At 33.8% G+C, this 19,966-nt stretch overlaps 1 protein-coding gene across 2 annotated transcripts in view; it reads left to right on the forward strand.

The window, feature by feature from the left end:
• MIPOL1 (mirror-image polydactyly 1) overlaps positions 1-19,966 on the forward strand; it is a 317,520-nt gene that overhangs the window by 36,802 nt on the left and 260,752 nt on the right. For both annotated transcript variants that reach the window (XM_043556024.1, XM_043556023.1), the window contains exons 2-3: positions 13,463-13,600; positions 14,181-14,259. In XM_043556024.1, coding sequence (XP_043411959.1) covers positions 14,241-14,259 — 19 coding nt within the window. In that variant the 5' untranslated portion in view covers positions 13,463-13,600; positions 14,181-14,240. The remainder of the gene's footprint in view (positions 1-13,462; positions 13,601-14,180; positions 14,260-19,966) is intronic.

The raw sequence follows: 19,966 nt of genomic DNA on the forward strand, positions 1-19,966 counted from the left end.
ATAATAGGCAACAATTAGAAACAACCCAAATATCCATTAATAGGTGAATGGATAAACAAATTGCAGTGTATTCACACAATAAAAAGGAATATTACTGAGCAAAAGAAACAAACTAGTGTTTTATACAACATCAGTGAATCTCAATTATGTTAAGTGAAATTTCAACGTTTATTTATTTTTGGGACAGAGAGAGACAGAGCATGAACGGGGGAGGGGCAGAGAGAGAGGGAGACACAAAATCGGAAACTGGCTCCAGGCTCTGAGCCATCAGCCCAGAGCCTGACGCGGGGCTCGAACTCCCGGTGTTAAGTGAAATTTCAGATACAAAAGAGTATTGGCAGGGGCTCAGCTGAGCTGGAGAAAGCTGATTGGCTAGGTGTCACTAGCAGTTAAAAAAGGTAAGCCAAAACAAAATTAATTGTCAAGCCTTTAATCACTTTATGTGGTGGTATATAGCAAGAGACTAAATGGGGAAAGCACTAACTTCCCACTGGCCCATCTTTTCCCATGGAACAATGCATCCATTTGAGGGTGGGGTGGATCAGCACAGACGTGGGGGTCATCTCACAGCCTAGGGAGCCCCAAACAAAAAGCTTCTGTACTTTTATGGACCCAGGTTGAGCAATGGGGGCTTCAGGGGGTAAGAGTAGAGTACAGAGAGGAGGGAGAGAGGGAGGGATTAGGAGTGGAAAAGTACTAGTCACTGAGTCAAAGTGGAAAAAAAGTGTCCTCCTTCCCCCACCATTTAAGGAGATCTCCTGATGAAGATCTTCCAGATGAAGAGACCCCTGAATAGCTAGTAATACAGATGTGCCTAAGAGCCTGGCCAGCCAGGTGGGCCTGGCCAGCCTGCCAGATGAAGGCTTTGTAATTGCCTGTGGTTGGGTTTGCAAAATCACACATAGGTTTTTGGCTAGGAGCTGGACTCTTCAAGTATACATTGTATAAGCCCATTTATACAAAACTCTGGAAGTAGCATCTAATTTATATAGTAAAGGAACACAGATCAGTGGTTGCCTGGGATTGGGGAGTGGGGTAGATTTATTGCAAAGGGGCATGAGGCAACTTTATAATGGTATTTTTTTGTTGTACCATTGCAGACAGTTGTCAAAATTCACCAAATGTGTACTTAAACAGTGGATGCAACTTTATATAATGCAAATGATATATCCCTCTACTTTCATATTTCTATATAACATGCTTATATTGCTGCTTCTGGATCCCCCTTACCTCAGTCTTATCACAGATTTCATTACTTCCTGAAGCTATCAAAGATAGGCAAAATGTCATCAGTCACATTATAGGACAGAAAGGCACGCGCATGTGCACACACACACACACACACACACACACCCTAAGTATCCCAAGCAGAAAGGGCCTTATATAGGGAATTGGAGTTTATAAAATTATTCCAAATGCTGGAACAGAAGTTAGAGATTATCTGTAGACCATGATTCAGCATCATTATATTACTGTTGCAATCTAGAGGTCAGAAAGCTGCTGCTGCTGCCACCACAACTGGCTGTCATACCAGGGGTCTTACACTAGACATTAGACCAGTCCCTGCCACCAGAAACATCCATGTCTAACTTTACATGCTGAAAGCAAACAGGTGTCCTCTGCCTTACTTTCTTCCCATATCTTGTTGGAGTACTACATCTCCTTGGTAAAACCTTTGTTTACATTTGGACTATGAGCTGCAAAGAGACTGGAAAATGTAATTTTTAGCTGTTTACGTCTTCCAAATCGAAAGGAAGAGTAAAAGTTGGGAAAACCAATCCAGGTAACTCCTACAAGGAGGTAGGTCTCTGTTGATATGTCTGCCCCTGGTACAGCTTCACTTTCTGTTTTTCAACCTTCTTACATAGTTATATTGCAATTATTTAGAAAAATATATAGTATTTACATTATTATGGTCATGTAGGTGCTAATCATAACTAATACATGTATATTTTATTTTATCTTCCCCCTCCCTTGCACAGCTTTTTGCTGTTGTATTTGTTTTGTTGCTTAATTTTTTGTGTATTTTTATTGATTGAACCCCAAACTGTCTTAGTTTTTTAATCACTTCTCAGATGCCTGGAGTTTTCTTTTCTTTCTTTCTTTTTTTTTTTTTTAATAGGCACTTGTACAGTCAAGTTCTTTTTTTTTTTTTTAACGTTTTATTTGTTTTTGAGAGAGGGAAAGAGACAGAGTGCGAGTGGGGAAGGGTCAGAGAGAGAGAGGGAGACACAGAATCTGAAGCAGGCTCCAGGCTCTGAGCTGTCAGCACAGAGGCTGACACAGGGCTCAAACCCACAAACCACGAGATCATGACCTGAGCTGAAGTCAGATGCTTAACTGACTGAGCCACCCAGACGCTCCTGAAGTTTTCTTAATGCCGTCAGGTTTGAATGGTTTCCCTCAATGTCTGGTGTATAGCTGTTATCCCATGATTTCCCTCATCATGATCTTAGGTATTCTTTTTACCTCTCTCCTTAGATAGGACCTCTGTTTTCTAAAACCAGGGTCTACTTCTTTCATGCTTTTACTCCCTTGTTTTGGTAGAGCACATTCTCTGCCAGCTTCCTGAGAAAGAATGTAAAGGTGGGTAAAGTATAAAGAAATACTTTTAGAACATTGCTAATCCATATTTTTTTCTATGCTCTGACTGATATCATATCTTCTTGGCCAGTGAGAAGACTGCAGTTTGTACTATATGCACTCAGCGTTTAAGTGTGGCATTGCATTCTGCCATTTGTTTTGATTTTTAGCAAACAGTTTTGACCAATTGGTAATAGGAGATGTGTAAGTAATAATACTGGACTATAAAAAAAGGAGGGGTGCCTGGGTGGCTCAGTTGGTTTAAGTGTCCAACTTCAGCTCAGGTCATGATCTCACAGTTTGTGAGTTCGAGCCCTGCATCAGGCTCTGTGCTGTCAGCGCAGAGCCTACTTAGGATTCTCTGTCTTCCCCTCCCCCCACCCCAATAAACAATAAAAAAATAAAATAAAAAATGGAGAAATAGTGTCATGCTGATATTAACAGCAATCATATTGGTGATTCCCTGTGCCTTCATGTAAACGTTGAGGAAACAGGAAAAAGATCAGCAGGCTTAGCATTATTAAACATCTCTTCATATTATGAAGGGTATTAAATGCATCACTCTGATTTGTACCTAACAAAACAGTATAGGTGTGCCATAATTTCAGGAATTTGATGAAAATGAAGGATCATTGCCAAAATATGATGCTGGAAATGCATCTCTATAGGCATTAAGAAATGTTGACACTGTGTAAATCTCATTCAAGTTTTCTTTTCCAGGGACACATTCTCTGTACTAATCAGAGTATAATTATTTTGCTTTTCCTTTCTTTTTTCTGTTCGCCCCTTCTCTAACCTTTATTGGACATATGTTAGAACTTTTATCTTCCCTGATTCTTCTTTCTCATATTTCCAACTCTGTTACTCTGTGCTGCATTCCAGGGAATTTCTTCTCCCTTGTCTCCAAATCATCAATTTTCACTTCCAGTGTTTTCTAGTTTTCACTTCATCTGTCATTTCAAGTTCAGTGAACATATTTCTCATTTCTGTGATTTCTGCTAGGCCATTTTTTGTATCTATCCATGCTTATTTAGTAACTGCCTGATCTTCTTTAATAGTTACATTGCTTTATCTGGCAATTTAAAAATCATACCTATTTTGATGATTGATTTCAGATTGCTTAGTTTTCTCTAATTCAAGTGTGAACCCCCACCTCTTTTTTGTATGTCTATAGTATCTTTTTTTACAACAGATTATTTCATATATTTTATAGTTTTGAATGGCTGTGAGCTTATTTTCAGAAGATTTTATCTTGTAAAGGAATCTAGCACATGACCTTTTTTTTCCCTTTTAAACTTCTGGCTGGAATACAGGTTATCAGGTTGTTAAAGCAGTTTTATGTTAGTTGCTTGGTTTAAGTGCAGATTTGGATTCCTTGTCCCGCCACAGTTAAAGGCTTTTGGTTTTGATCTTGGGTAGTTAACTTTTTCACCTAATTTGGCAGGTGCCTTGTGTCTGGCTAAGATATTGAACAGGTGGTTGGAAATTATCTGATTGCTATTTAAGGATGGTGAAAGTCAGTGTAGTTGAACCTCTAACTCAATTTGCTCTCAACATTTTCATGGACTGCTTGGCTTCAAGTCCCACTCTGTTATGGTTTGATTTTGACAGGTGAATGTTTACCTTTCTTTTGAGATTTATCTGTGTTTTAAAATATTTATTTAAAAATATTTTAGTCAGGGGTGCCTGGGTGGCGCAGTCGGTTAAGCGTCTGACTTCAGCCAGGTCACGATCTCGTGGTCCGTGAGTTCGAGCCCGGCGTCAGGCTCTGGGCTGATGGCTCGGAGCCTGGAGCCTGTTTCTGATTCTGTGTCTCCCTCTCTCTCTGCCCCTCCCCGTTCATGCTCTGTCTCTCTCTGTCCCAAAAATAAATAAACGTTAAAAAAAATATTTTAGTCAGTATTTTAAAGTTTGGAATAGTAGCTATCAGGAGGTATTCCAGCAAATGTTTAATTATTTCAATCAGAATGAATTTGAGTTTGCAGTTCCTCAAAATAAAGAATCAAAAAAGAATTAAACTGGGGGAGCCTGGGTGGCTCAGTCATTTAGAATCTGACTCTTGATTTCCGCTCAGGTCATGATCCCAGGGCTGTGGGATCAATCCCCGCATGAGGCTCTGTGTTGAGTGTGGAGCCTGTTTGGGGTTCGTCTCTCTCTCTCTCTCTCTCTCTCTCTCTCTCTCTCTCTCAAATTAAATTAAATTAAATTAAATTAAATTAAATTAAATTAAAAAGAATTAAATTGGGTGTAGGACCTGACCTGTGACTGTCATTTCACCTTAGATTACAGATATACTTATTTCTTTCACTGATAGAAGTTATTACTTAGTAAAATAATTTTATTGTAAACAGTGTGATGAAGTATAAAATTTACCTAATTTGTTGGTTCAGCCATAGACTTAACATGTATTAAAAGGTGACAAGTGTTGAAATTTTGAGACATGGTGTTATAGTCATGATCACTATTTCTGCTTATGATTCTTCTATGTAAGTCATCCTCATTTAAGATCACTATGCCTTTTCAAAGAAATATGACTGTTCTACAAATGGGAAAAATCCTCAGGAATAGAAATAAATGTTGTGTAAATAAAATTAGAGAATATTTCAAATTTATATAGTTATGACTACAGCATATCATAAACTTGGTTACTTACATTGCAAGTCAGTAGCAGTAACTTACTAGGATGTTGCTTCAGGATGTAGCAGATGGCCTGTAATTAGCTTGGTGAGGAAAATGTTTGCTAAAGGTGACAGAGTGTACCTACCCTGTTTCCCATATGCACTAGGTCATTGGTAACATATTGTCTTAGCTTCAGGAAGTTGTTAGATTAAGGTCAGGGAGTAATTCCAAAGCATTTTAATATATTATCTATTTTAGCATTTAATATATATTATCAGCTGATATTATTTTCTTTTCAGTTCCTATATGCTAAGATGAAATTTGTAAGCTTTTCTTCAGATAACATGCAGTATAAATCCATGTGAGGTGTGTGCCTATGTATCTGTGAAAGATGTGCATGCAGTATTTGTTGCATGATATGTGTATATATATATATCAGGCATGAGATTGATGGGGTTTTAATAACATTCTTATAGAACATGGAACACTCATTGCTGGTCCTGTGAACGATTATTTAATGGGTTTTGCTAGCAAGTAAATAATGCTGTATATGTCCTTTAATTTTACACTGTGTGTTTTAAACTATCTGTTATGGAAAATCCTAAATGTACAAGAGTAGCGAAACAATATGAACCTGTATGTACACATAACAGAGCTTCAACAATTGTCCTTCTTGGTTCATGTTAGTTAATCTTGTTTCATCTTATTCTGCCAGCTTTTATGAATTCGGCTCCCCTAGCCCTCCAATCTCTACCCATCCCTGTTCCCTCCACAGGATGATACATATTAGTTTGTATTACATCCCTCAACCAGGAGGCTTATAATGTTTGATTGCTGTTTTGTAATACCTTAGATATTTATGGAAGTTTTTGTTTTCTCTTTTTCTTCACAGTTTATAAAAGGTTTTCTTACACAGTTAGTAGTGTAAAATGTCAAATTATTTATACAGCCATTTTGAGCACAGCTACATCACAGAGCTGCAATTTTCTTGAAAGAAGTAAAGTCTTATGTTTTAAAATGGAAGATCATCAGTGTCTTTTGAAAAATGTCTTTAAAAAATTAAAAGCACACATTGTTTAATGTATTTAATACTTTAGAACACTGTATAATTGTATTACTATTAATTTTTTATAAATATCTTTAACTCAGTTGATTTGCCATTTAAGAATGTTTTTTAAATGTATTTTCTGAAAAATTTTTAGTGAACATGTACTGATCCTAAGAAACTACATAGTATGATGAAGAAAAGAGATAATGGAATATTTACATATAATTTATGGTTGAAATCGTAATTTTAAATGCAAGAAGAATCAAAGTGTTTATGGAAGGAAATTACTATATATAGGGTGGCTTATATTTTTCTTTTCATACTGTATTTTTATTGTTAACTATGGAATATCTATTTTTAGGACCATATTCTTATTACATACTTTTCGTTAATGAAAATATTTATTAAGAATGACTTAAGAAATTACATGAGCTTTTGTAGTTCTTCAGTTAAAGGAGACTGACAGCTGTGATTTCCTAGATATTGAACAAGAAATTAGAGCCTAACATTTATTTTGCTGTTTAAAGATTTTGTTCTAGTAATTATATTTTGCAACCTAAAAGTTGTCTTTAACATTACAGTTTAAAAAGTGAAATGCATAGTTTGCAGGCAGCACTGCCCATTGAGAATGATTAGGTACTCTAATGTTAGCAAATGGCATAAACATTGTATTATACAATGTATGCATTGCTATTAAGTGTTCAAAACAGGAGGGAAAGTATAACTTGTTTTTGGAATATGTTGATTCTCAGCTTCTATTTGTTAATGTCTCAGTAACTATAAACTAGAGAGAATTATTAAATAGCTTTTTGATAAAAATCTGTTAGCATTATGATTCCTGATAATTAATTAAGACCTTGTGTGGTTATTTGTACTTTATTTTAGCAAGACAGTTTCTAATAGCTGTTATTTCATTTGATTTCAAGTGGCTGCTCATACCAGTTGTCATTATAAATTGATTTAACTTGCTCTAATACTTTTTTACCTTTGATATGCCAAGAACTTCAATTGGTTGTGTGGAAATGCAAGCCTTTGTGTAAAGGAGTAGGTAATTGCATCAGAACTTGGCACCCACATGAATCTTATGAAAACAGGCTGTTTGTTCCCTAGAGAAACTATTCTATAAGCTGACTTTGTTTTTATATTCTGTTCTGTGCTAGATTAAGTGATTTAGTTTAGTTTGGCCTAGGGCAAAACGTTTCAGGATATTTTAGAAAATCCTGTATCTCATTAGCTCTCTGAAAATAATACTAGTTTTAAAGTTTTGGTTTTTAAAAATTAATCGGAAGGCTATGCAATGTGATTTCCATTTTCAAAGTGTCATTTGTAACTGGCACTAAAAACAGTCACAGTGTTCCAAGTGGTATATTGTTTTGCCCTTCAAGTTTTGAAAACATGAAAGCCGTTTATTTTAAACACCAAATATTTATTTCCTCTTAATTTGGTGTCCTTCCTTGACCTTCAGTGATGAGTAATTTACCTTTTTGATTAGTAATTTCTTGATTACTAAATATATAACATGAGAACTATGTGTGACAAACATATGGTAGTCATAATATAGAAAAACTTATTTTTATTATAAACCCTTTAATAAATTTTTTATTACAAACTTCAAAATCCTGAACACTGTGACTTCTATAAATAAATAGTCCCTAACTGAACAAAGAAATGTGATTGTTTTAAGAAATATTTGCATAATTCTTAGGAAACTTATTTATTTTTAACTTTTCCAAAAAATTCCTACCATGTATTAATTTAAATTTTCACTGTACTTAAACCAAGCAAGCAAGCAAACAACCATAATAAAGTGTAATTATAAAAGAGTAATTAGGCAACAATAATTTTTTTTTCAAAGTTTCAAGGGAATCATAAAGATTATGTCCCTTTTATTCGCTTTATATCTCTCAAGTGTAATATGGTTTCCTTCAAAATTTCCTGTTCAGTTCCAAGATTATTAATAAATATTTATTAAGTTAAAAATTGTACATGCTCATGGTTAAAACATCAAGTTATGCAGATATAAAATGAAATAAAAATACTTCTTTCTCAGCACGCCTGAGTGGCTCAGTCAGCTAAGCATCCGACTTCGGCTCAGGTCATGATCTCACGGTTTGTGGGTTTGAGCCCTGCATCGGGCTCTGTACTGACAGCTTGGAGCCTGGAACCTGCTTTGGATCTGGGTCTCTCTCTCTGCTCCTTCCCCACTCATGCTCTGTCTCTCTCTGTCTCAAAAATAAAATAAAAATATTAAAAAAAATACTTCTTTCTCTCATTCCTCCATATCCCCACCTCAACTCTTAGGTCCTTTTTTCACAGTAACCACTGGTAATAGTTTCCTGAGTATTCTTTGCTTTGCCTATTCAAGCATGTATGCATATGTAAGTATAGTTTTACATTTCTTTCTGTTTTTACTTTTATGTTTTGTACTTGCATTGTTTTGGCCAAAGACATATTCTGAGTAGGAAATTTATTTATCTTATTCACCACTGCCTATCTATCTCCTAGAACAGTGTCTGACATATAATATATAAGTGCTTAACAAATGCTTATTGAAAGAATCTTCCACACACAGTACATGTATGCATTTATAGTATAAACCATACAGATTTGCTTTATGATTTACACTTTATATTCTCAGTTTTCTGTTGATGAACATTTATGTTAAGTCTGTATTTCTGCTAGTCATTGATCCATCTATCCATCCATCCTCCTTTCTATTAAATATATACTGAGTAGTTACTATATGCCAAATACCTTCTAAGAATATAGATGAAGGAGAAGATCCACAGCCCTGCTTGCATGTAATTTACATAGACTTGTAAGTTGGCTGAGATCTATCAAAAACAATGAAATAAAACCTAAACAAATTAAGAAATTCCACGAAGGCAGAAGCATAGGTACTATCCTACTTCAGGTAGAATGGCCAGAAGAAGGAAAGAAAGAAAGAAAAGAAAAGAAAAGAAAAGAAAGAAAGAAAGAAAGAAAGAAAGAAAGAAAGAAAGAAAGAAGAAAGAAAAGAAAGTCTGAATGATGAAGAAAATTGTTTCGAGCTTTAGAAAAAAAGACTTCTAGGCAGAAGGACAAGCAAGTATAAAAGCTCTGAGTCAAAAATAACCTTGGTGAGTTCAAGGAACAGAAAGAAATCAAGTATGACTAGAGCATATTTTCTCTTGCAAATACTGCTTCAGTGAGTGTCTTTGTACATAAAAATATATTTTACATATTTTTCTAAATACTTCTGGTAGTAGAACTGAGGGATGAAATAGTATGTGCATTGTAAGTTTTGATAGCTATGGAGTGGGGCCTCTTTTATCCCTTATCCTTTCTCCTGAAACCTCTTCTTGGTTTTCCTGGCTCTGAAGACCTTGGATTATCTAGAGCTTTGTAGGGAGTGGGCTGTGACATGAGGCACAGTGAGTGAAAGGAATTCTTTTTGGAAAAGAATGTGCCAGGAACTGTGAATGTTTGAGAGACTTTGGTCTAATAAGAAGAAAATCCATCAGTGGAACATATGCATATATGGTATATATTGAGTTATGTGATAAAATATTTGACTCTTCGAAATACAGTGCTCTCCATTAGCCTTTTAATGAAATCTTTTCAATGCAGAAATTAGCAACATTTCTCCGCTAAGAAATATAAAATTTGGAGTTTTTTGGTTACGGTTGGATATGAATGAGGCAGTATTACAAATGATTCCTGGTTTGACACTATTGAATTCAATTTACAAAAATTGTGATTAAATTAAAGATGTATTATGAAAAAAGTGCCATTAAAGTCCATCAAGAACCGTTGCTATAATATGGCTTTTGCAGAGGAAGATAAGAAGGGTATCTCCAATTTAACAAATCACCCTGAGAATGGGTCTTTTTTTTTTTTTTATGTTTTATTTTTGTTTGAGACAGAGACACAGAGCATGATCTGGGGAGGGGCAGAGAGAGAGGGAGACACAGAATCCAAAGCATGCTTCAGGCTCTGAACTGTCAGCACAGAGCCTGATGCAGAGCTCCAACCCACAAACTGAGGTCATGACTTGAGCTGAAGTTGGATGCTTAACCGCTGAGCCACCCAGACACCCTCAGGGCATCTCCTATTTAAAATAAATTTTTAAAAATCCTGGTACAATGTATTGGTACATTGGTGAAACCCGTTTTTAAATAAAATGCCTCTTTACCTAAAAGGCATTGTTTTAATTTTAAAGGAGAGATGTCAGAGTCACTTATAAATTTTTAGGCAGATTAGAAATTTTAGACTGGTTAAAGAGCAAATTTTGGTTCATGAGGTGTTGTACTGCTGAGTAAACAAGGAGAGTCAAGTCACATTTCAGATGATAGAGATGTTTATTTAAATTTTTTCATTCTTTGTTTTTTTGATAGGGTAAAGGTAGGAAATTTTGGCAGAAGAATGCAGATTCCCATCTACCTAGAGAGAAAAGGGGGTATGCAGCTTCCTTAATTATTATTTATTTTTTATTTTTTTTTTACATAATAAGACCACTTCCTTTGAGAGTAAAAAAAACTTGAAGGAATAAGGTTGGGAATCTGTGATAGAGAAGATCTTAATTTAACAGATGCTAATGTGGTGTGTTCTGTCTGTTATATTAAAGACTTTTTGTTGGTTTTTTTTTGTCTTTTTTAACCTGGGTAATTTTTCCAGCACAACTCATAAACACGTTAGTTGGGAATTGTTTTTATTTTGCTACTTGAACCTGGTAAACATTATTAACGATAAAGCAATTAACTTATATTTTGTCTGTGATATGATAAGTTAGACATGATAAGATGTCTATGTAAATCATCCAACTAGTTTTAACATGAATATATAATTTTTGATTGAAACAGGTTCTTGATGTCAAATCTTAAAGTGAGTGTAAGGAAAGGAGTTGGTATTTTATTAGTCTTCTCCTTTGTCCTAAAATTAATAGAAATATAAAATATGTTGCATGTTTACAGAAATCTTTTCCTTTTACAATATGTAGATATGTAAGTTGTAATTATTTGAATCATTAGAACATCTAATTTTTGCTTGACAATATGCAAATGTGCCATTAAATCTGTTTTTTAAGATTTTTCCAGTTTAATGTCTGAATCCAAATTCATAAAGAGTTGGAAAAATGAGATGTCTGAGCTATAGGATTCACAGGGATTTCATATGAAGCCTATTTAATCAGGATAACACTGTTATTAATATTCATAATGTCAGCTGGAACACAAATGACAGACTATGGGGCCTAAAAATTTTACTTGGTGAATTTATTAAAAGTAGCTTAAAAAATTAATGGAATTTAAGTAAAGTTGGTGAATATGAAAATCTTGTGTTAGCAGAAAAAAAAAATCTCTATTAGAACTTTCTTTAAGACCATTTTGCATTGATGTCTTTTGACAGATTTCATTGGTACTTAAAGAAGAGAGATGCATGAATGGTCATTTAAGAGGATTTAAACACATTGGCACATTAATTTTTACATGAATAATAAGTACTTTCCAAAAGCAATTAACTTACAGTGTACAAGATATGAATTGAAAAATAAGACTGTGACATCAAGGGCAAAGCAAATGTGCTGTACATTTTAAACTTAGTGGCAAGACTTTTTAATATTTTGGTTTATTCTATTTTTATGGTTAGGATATGACTTAGAATATGGTTATTTTAATGCGTTTGAAAGCATATCAGAAGAGCAATAATGTTTCCTCCCTCCACAAAAGTATTGGTAGTGTTAAACATTATCCACTGCGAGTATTGCTTGCACTTGTTGGAGAATTAAGCATTTGTTGTGCTATTGGTAATATTTGAGAATATTTGAGAATCTCAATTTAATATTATAGTTAAAGGGATGATTCTCATGGGGCTTAGTGATTCAAATACATATGTGTTAACACAGATTTAGTGATTATAGTATAACTTAAATGTATAACAAATAAGCTTCTTATAGTGTGAGAAGTTTAGTTAAGAACCATCTGAGTAGTATACAAGTCAATTTGTTCTGAATTTTAGCCTAAGGAAGTAAAAAGTTGGGAATGGTATTAAGTAAAATCAGAATGCATTTTACTTTGTGTATCACTTGTTACTTTTTATGTTTTCAAATGTGTTTATAATGATATTACACCATTTTATTTTTATTATCGAAGTTCATTAAAAACAGCTGTAGACCATCACGTACAGTTATAATAATACAATATTTTGTTTTATATTTTTTCAGAGATTATTTTTCATGCAAATTCTAGTACATAAAAAAGTACATAAAAAAGCATGATTTAGTTACTATCTGTAACAATTCACTTAGGGTTTAATGATGAGAGAATATAGGCAGTGGCCTGGAAGTCCAGACAGGTACTAGAAGTTTCACTTGTAGTCTGTCAGTGTTATATGTGAATGATTTTGTTTCATTAGATGTATAGAAATTGCCTAGTATGTTTTGGGACTCAGAGCTTGATTAGAAAAGCATTAATAACCAGAGTGTGTAGAAATGATCACAGTATAAGATATAAGTTAATTTTTTTGTATAAGGAATGAAATCAAATTGATATATTGGATATTACTATTTTTTCTAGTAGGTTTTTAAAAGTTAGGTTTTGGGTAGGTGGGTTTTTTTTTTGTTTTGTTTTGTTTTTGGCTGTGAGATATTCACTTACATGCCCAGGAGAGGGCAGCATTTTACTATATCAGGCTCATAAAAGAATTAGCCCTGCTTAGACTGTCAATGTTTCTTGTAATTACTCCCAGTATATTTGTTGCTTGCTTATGAATTAACTTGCATTTATGGAACTAAATCATTTCAATCATTTAATTACACCTGAGGAGCTGAACTATAATTGCTTGCTTCCAACTAGGATCTGATATGGCTTGAGCAGTATTAATTTGGTGTTTACTTTTCTGAGTGCTAAAAGCATTAAAATGATTGTGCAATGGGATTACATTTTACTAATTGCTGGCATTCATTAGCTGGGTAAATGATGAGGAAGAGTGACTGTATATTGCAGAGGGATAAAATTATGGTTTTAAATAGTATATTACTAAGCACATTAAGGCCTGTAAGACATGTTTTAAAATACTCCAGAGGTTATTAAAGACTGTATTTTCTACATGTCTTGCTATATGAATCTCTTATTAAAAGACTGCAATTATTATTAACCTTTTTGGGCAATATGTAGGGAAATGGCTTCATTGACTGGGACATATTTCTTTGATATTAATAACTTCCTATATTTTCAGCTAATCCAAAAGTAAATGAGGAACTTAGAAAAAGATTGCCAACTCCAGATCAACATATTTAGAGAAAATTGGAAAAGGAGAAGCTTACGACAGCTTTATTTGAGGACTTTTTAAAGAACGCAGAATTCTAGCTGTGAGGTAAATCTAATTTTATTCTCCTTAAAAGCATGCCAAAAAACAAAAAAAACATGCGTAGCTTTTGTCATGTTTACTGTAAAAACAAATGCAAGACACAAATATCAATTGTTCAAGTTAATGATAGTCTATGTTTTAAAAAAAATTGAATAGTATTCTTAAATTACTTTTACAAGTATAAAATGTTTTATATGAAAATACACATTGTAAATTTAAACCAATACATTTGAAATTTTTGGTGTAAAGTTTATGACAAATAGAGTAAAAATTTTATTTTTCTTAAATTGATGGAATTAGAAAAGTCTTAAGTTAAATAAATTAAATGATTTTCTAACCAAAGGAGCAAGAATGTCTAGAAGCTTAACCTGAACTGTATTTACTAAAATGTAAGTGTGAAAGAAAGGACCTTTTTCTTAGAAAAAAAGATTTAATTTCACCTGTTGAAATATACACTTAATAGTCCCATTATAAATGTTTTAGAAAACCATTTATCCTGTAAATTCTCTGTTAAACAAAGGTAAGGTTTAGGTGTGTTCCGATATATTGTTTTAAGTTTATTTATCTAGAGTTGGCTTTATTTTAGCTTCAAATCTTGGAGCAAAAACCAGAGACATTGCCAGAGCAAACAAGAATAGAAGTACAAATGGAGGACTGGTCAAAAGGTAAGGACTTTTAAGGTATTAATACCAAACCCCAGGTGTTGTGCTAGTTCAAGGCACTGAATGAAGTGTGTTTGTTCTAACCAGTATATTAGACGGAGGCAGACAAGCACACATGCACGCTCACACATACAGAGAAGGAGGCACTCACAATGAGACCCACATACTGCAAAAGAGACACAAAGAAAGACACACAGAAAAAGAGAAACACATGGAGGAAGAGATACTGAGAGAGAAAGAAGAAAACAGCAGGGAGAGAGGAAGAAACATGCACAAAGTGATCAAGAGAGGAGATTGAGAGAATGACCGGGAGAGATGCATACTGAGAGCCACACTCAGAGAAAGAAACACAAACAAAGAGAGACACAGACACAGGGAGGGAGATACTGAACTCAGAGAGGGAGGCACAGACACGCATGTTGGAAGCACATACACAGAGAAAGACACGCGTGTGTAGGATACACACAAAAAGAGACCTACACACATAGATGCACAGAGGAAGATACCAGAGACCAGCAGTGAGAAAGAGACAGAGACATACAGTGAGAGAGACAGGGTAAAAAGAGACACACTGAAGGAGATAGAGGCATAGACATACACAGACACACACAAAAAGAGACACACAGTGAAAGAGAGATAGAAAATATATACATAGAGAGAGAGACATATATGTGGAGAGAGACACATGCACATAGAGAAACAGACCAAGGCACATACAGGTAAAGGAGACAGGTCCACACCAAAAGATGCACTCAGAAAGAGACACCTGCAGAGAGATGGGGTCAGAGAGTGCCAGAGATAAAGCAACAGAGACATGTATAGATGTGCAGATGGATACAGAGAAAGACATTCCCAGGCAGAGACAGAGAGAGACATGAAAACAGAATCTGAGACAGGGAGAGAAAGATCCACAGGCAGAGGAAGAGAACAGTCAGAGACAGAAACACAGTTAAAAAGTCACACAGACTGAGAGATAGCCTGAAAAACACAGAGAGACGATAGATAGGCAGGCAGACATGTAGGTAGGTAGGTGGACAGGTAGGCAGGGGACATCTGTCTATAGAGCAAAATACAGACAGCCATAAAGAGAGAAGTTTGGAAAATATTAGGTTTTTAATTGAAGTATCTCACAGTAAAATGTTGCAAATCTGAAATCCCTGAGAAATGAATCATTCTGAATATAGTGTTGCATATTGTTGAAGGCTTAAGTCTGTATGTACATCATTTTTTATTTCCTCTAAATTGTGCAGTTAAAAAAAAATGAGATTATTCCCAAAATATTGCACACTTCTCTCCCTTTTTTGGTGCCCTCTACCTCAACCGGGTTCTTCTTTTACCATATATTGACCATACTATCACCTTTTTCAAAAGGATAAAGGCCATTTTGGGGAAAGTTTATAGTTTTAGTGAATGGGTTTTGTGACACTTCATTTTGGTCCATTCTCTTTATATTCAAGTTTGTGATAAGATTGTACTGGTGTGAAGCTGGGAACTAATTTGTTGTAGCTGTTTTTATTCATTTATGATAAACAAGAAACATTCTTTTCAAGAGCTCAAAGCAGTTTTACTCAATTTATGTGCAATAATAAGAAAAGAGGAAGTAAATAATGATGCCCCTGTTACTTATGTTCCCTATTCAGAGGTCACATTGCTGTGGAAGTCATGTTGTTCAAATTATAGACGAAAGGATCTCTAAGGAGCCAAAGGAATTATTTTTAATATATCTAAAGATCTAGAGGCTGTGGAGGAAATACTTCTCATAAGTGTAGAATAACCAGGAAAGAAGTTCAGGAAGGGAGCTGCTGAAGCTCTAGGACACTTAAAGAAAGGAAGGTTTTAGGACTAAAGACATAGATGCATAAAGAGTTTGCAGAAGGCACGGACTACAATAGACGTGACTGAAACATCATTAAGAAAATTTGCATTTTTACGGGCTTTTTTTTTTTTTTTTACATCAGAAATAGGAAAGACATTCCTTTATATAAAGGGCCTGTTAATGAAACATTATTAAGAAATAAAGTTAAATAGGTAAATGTAATATCTTTTGATTTTTGTGATAAGTGATATGTTTAAACAGTAAAATCTCACATGGTCATTGCCTTGATATCAGGGTTCACAGGATTTATCATAAAGCACTAATTGCTTCAAAGCTCTGTCTTAACAGTAGTATTCATAGTCTGGGTGGGTAATTAGTTATTTTATACATTATTTTACTTATTTTTTTAAGAAATTGAACTACATAAAAACTTGTATTACATACACATGCCTTTGTGTCACCTTACAAATTTTATTATAAGGAGTGCTGAAGTGGCTAAGCCTTTTCCTAGATTTATCGTAGAAACATTGCTGAAATATTTGAAGTTAGAGTTGATGAGGTATATAAATTTAACAGATGTAACAACTTACTTTTTTTGGTTTTGTTATTATTGACAGTTTAGAAAATGTAAAGCTATAGGGGGTAGGTAGGATGAGTGAAGGTATCTACAAAATGTTTCCAGGTTTGAGTAGTTACAAACACAACTCTAAATGAATGAAATTTTAAGTGTGAGTGAATGAAAGTGTTGCCAGGTGAGCATTTATAACATCTTCTGGCTTCTTAAGAAGTAAATGATGTCTTGCCCTTTTGTGAAATTTTGTTTTTTAGGACTTTTCTTTTTTCTGCTTTTTCAGAAAAAAAAAATGAAGTGTTATAATCAAAGGATGTATGTACGGTCAGCCCCCCCCCCCCCCCCCCGAATGAGTTGCTATGTGATTGGTTGCTTAGCCCTTTTTAGCATTTACTAACTATTTACTTATCTATGTAAGAAAAAAGACATGAGGGTTAGAAGTCTCTGGTGAGTAATTTTTTGGAATAGTTTGATACATTTCTGGATATTTCTTATTAAATTTGGTGCCTTTTATTAAGTTCGCTGAAACATGGTTTAGTTTATTTATAGTGCACAATAGTCCACTGAAAATAGTTTACATATTTATGAACAAACATATCTGCCATAAACATACATACCTACAATAATGTAAGTAAAAATGACGTCTGAATGCCATTTAAATTCAGAATATTGTGAAACTTATTCAAATTTAGAACCTTTAGGGGTCAGTGTTCCCTAAGAAAGGTTAAAAAAGGTTACTGTGCTTACCCAAATTAAATATTAAGTCTATATTTTAAATATTTCTTACCAATTGAAGGTTAGAAATGGTAAGAATCATGCAGTTTGAAGAAGCTTCAGACAAAAACCATTCAATTATATGAGTTTCTTCAATATGATTTTTAGGTTTACTATTTTAGGGAATTATATTTAATATGTATTTTATACAGAGTAGTTATTTTCACTTACATATTATCTCAATTTAAATAAGACTTATGTGTTTTTAAACTATTCTAAGCTTACAAAGTGAACCTGATTCTAAATCATTGTATGCATTTAAAACTTGAGATGAAAAACCACTGCTAGAACTGCTTTGGGTCCCTTGATATTGCAGTTTATGGGAAATTAGTAAATATTTTTAAAAACCTTATCTTGTGAATTTAAGTGAAAGCAACTGTCCTCTTTGTTTTAGAAGTAGACTAGCAATTATCTTTTATAACCATAATTCTGCTGGTTTTTCTGCTAAGCAAAAATAAATAACTAAAACCTAGGAAAAGGTAACTTGTCTATGATTTGTTAGTTTCTTATAGAGTCAGAATACTGTGTATATCTAGTTGGTATTTGGGACCTGTGTGCCACCATCAGTCTCTTTTATTATTGCTTCATCTATCTTTGTCATTTCACAAAGCATGTATTCTTTTCACCTTTTGTCCATCTGTTGTTCTGTAATTAAATTACATCTAAAACTATTACGTGATTTGCAAGCATTTTATAAGGGGAGACATCGATAGAAACACTATAGAAAAAGGTCTAGCATGCTTTTAAATGTCTGATCATTATGACTAAAATATGATTGTAGAATCTTGTATCATTTTCATAAACTTTCTTTTGAAAGCAGCACAGAAGGAAATGTTAAGTTGCATATAATGGACATCCATTTCTACCAGCAACATAGCTGGTAGTAAAAAAAAAAAAAAAGATCCCCTAGGCATTATTAGACCCTTCTTGAAATTCAGTGTTTTGAAATCTAGTTAATTAATCATTCCCTGTTAAATTACAGGACTTGAACTTTAATTAATAATTGACTTCTATTAAGTAATGTTATATTTTCCCTAAAATGCGTTGTAATTTGGTTTTGTTTATTTCATAGTGGAAGGTAAATTTTACTGGAGAACCATTGCATTTAATCATTTCAATAAAATGTTGAAGTACAAAGAACACACTTTGGGGGGTTAGATAGACCTGGGTTTCACATTTTTAATCTTCCACTTACTACCTACCTGGACTTGGGGACAAATTTCATAATTTTAAGCCTGAGTTTTCTTGTATATGGAATAGCGAGATAATTCCCTTAGGACTGTTTTGGAGATTAGAGATTGTGTATGTAAAAGCCCTACTACAACACCTGAAAAAGAAATGAGTTTATGTAATATGTATTTCCCATACCAGGGCAATTATTTTCACTAGTGTGGTTTTTACAGATACTTAAAAAAAAAAATAGTTAACATATTTTACAGGGCCTAAATAAATGGTGGCGTTGTCATTGTTATTCTACCCAGCTGTGAAAGGCAGGTCTATAAAAAAGTGTTAAAACTATTAAGAAACATACATAATAGTATTTGAAATGGTTATTAGTTTTATAAAAATACTGTCTTCAAATATACTGTTCACAATACCATTAGAAACTTGATTTTTTCCAAGTAGTACAGCTTGTATTTAGTATGCTTATATTTGTTAGGATACAATATAAAGTCAATAATATTCATTTAAGATAAAATATAATTTTATCTGTATTGAAATCCCAATTGCAATAAAATTCAGACTAGTGGTACCACACAATGAATTTTTCTTTTCCTTTTGGCAAGTGTGAATTTAAAAATGCATTTTTTATTTTTTCATATGCCATAAATAGGGGTCTTAGGTCTGATTAAGTTTACTGTTCATCTCTATAGGACATAACTTAACTTAGTAGAGTGCTGGTTGCTTCTCACACAGGACCCTCTAGAATATTTGAGAGAGTGGTTTTAGGACTACTGGCAGCTGGTCAACAAGGATTGATTCATTTACAGAGGAAATACTAAAAACTCTTAAAAGAATGATTGAGGTTATATTCTTTCATAAAAACATAAATTTCTTTTATATTAAATAACTATTAAACTAAATGGGACTCTGTGTCTTTATTTTTTAAGTTTGATATGAATGATTCTGTTAACTATTATTGGCCTCAGTTGAAAAATGGAACGCAAAAAATATGTTTATAAGGGCAACTTAAGTTTTCTAACTGGTTATAAAGTTTATGAACTGTACTTTGAGATTCATTGTTTCTAATATGAATAATTCGCATGTGTCAACTTATGCCATAAATTGTATTTTTTTACTTTATTTTTTGGCAATATTTAAATAGACTTTATTTTGTAGAGAAATTTTACATTCATAACAAAACAGAAGAAAGTGCAGAGTTCTCATGATACCCCCCTACTCAACCCCCTGCCCCCACAAACACACAACCTTTCCCACTGTCAACATCCCCTACTATAGTGGAACATTTGCTACAATTGTCGAACCCACCCATAAATTCTGAATAAGGGCAAAAGTTTGCAAGGAGTCTTGCCTTATTTATTTATTTA

The sequence above is a fragment of the Prionailurus bengalensis genome, chromosome B3 (assembly GCF_016509475.1).
Source record: "Prionailurus bengalensis isolate Pbe53 chromosome B3, Fcat_Pben_1.1_paternal_pri, whole genome shotgun sequence".
Taxonomy (NCBI): Eukaryota; Metazoa; Chordata; class Mammalia; order Carnivora; family Felidae; genus Prionailurus; species Prionailurus bengalensis.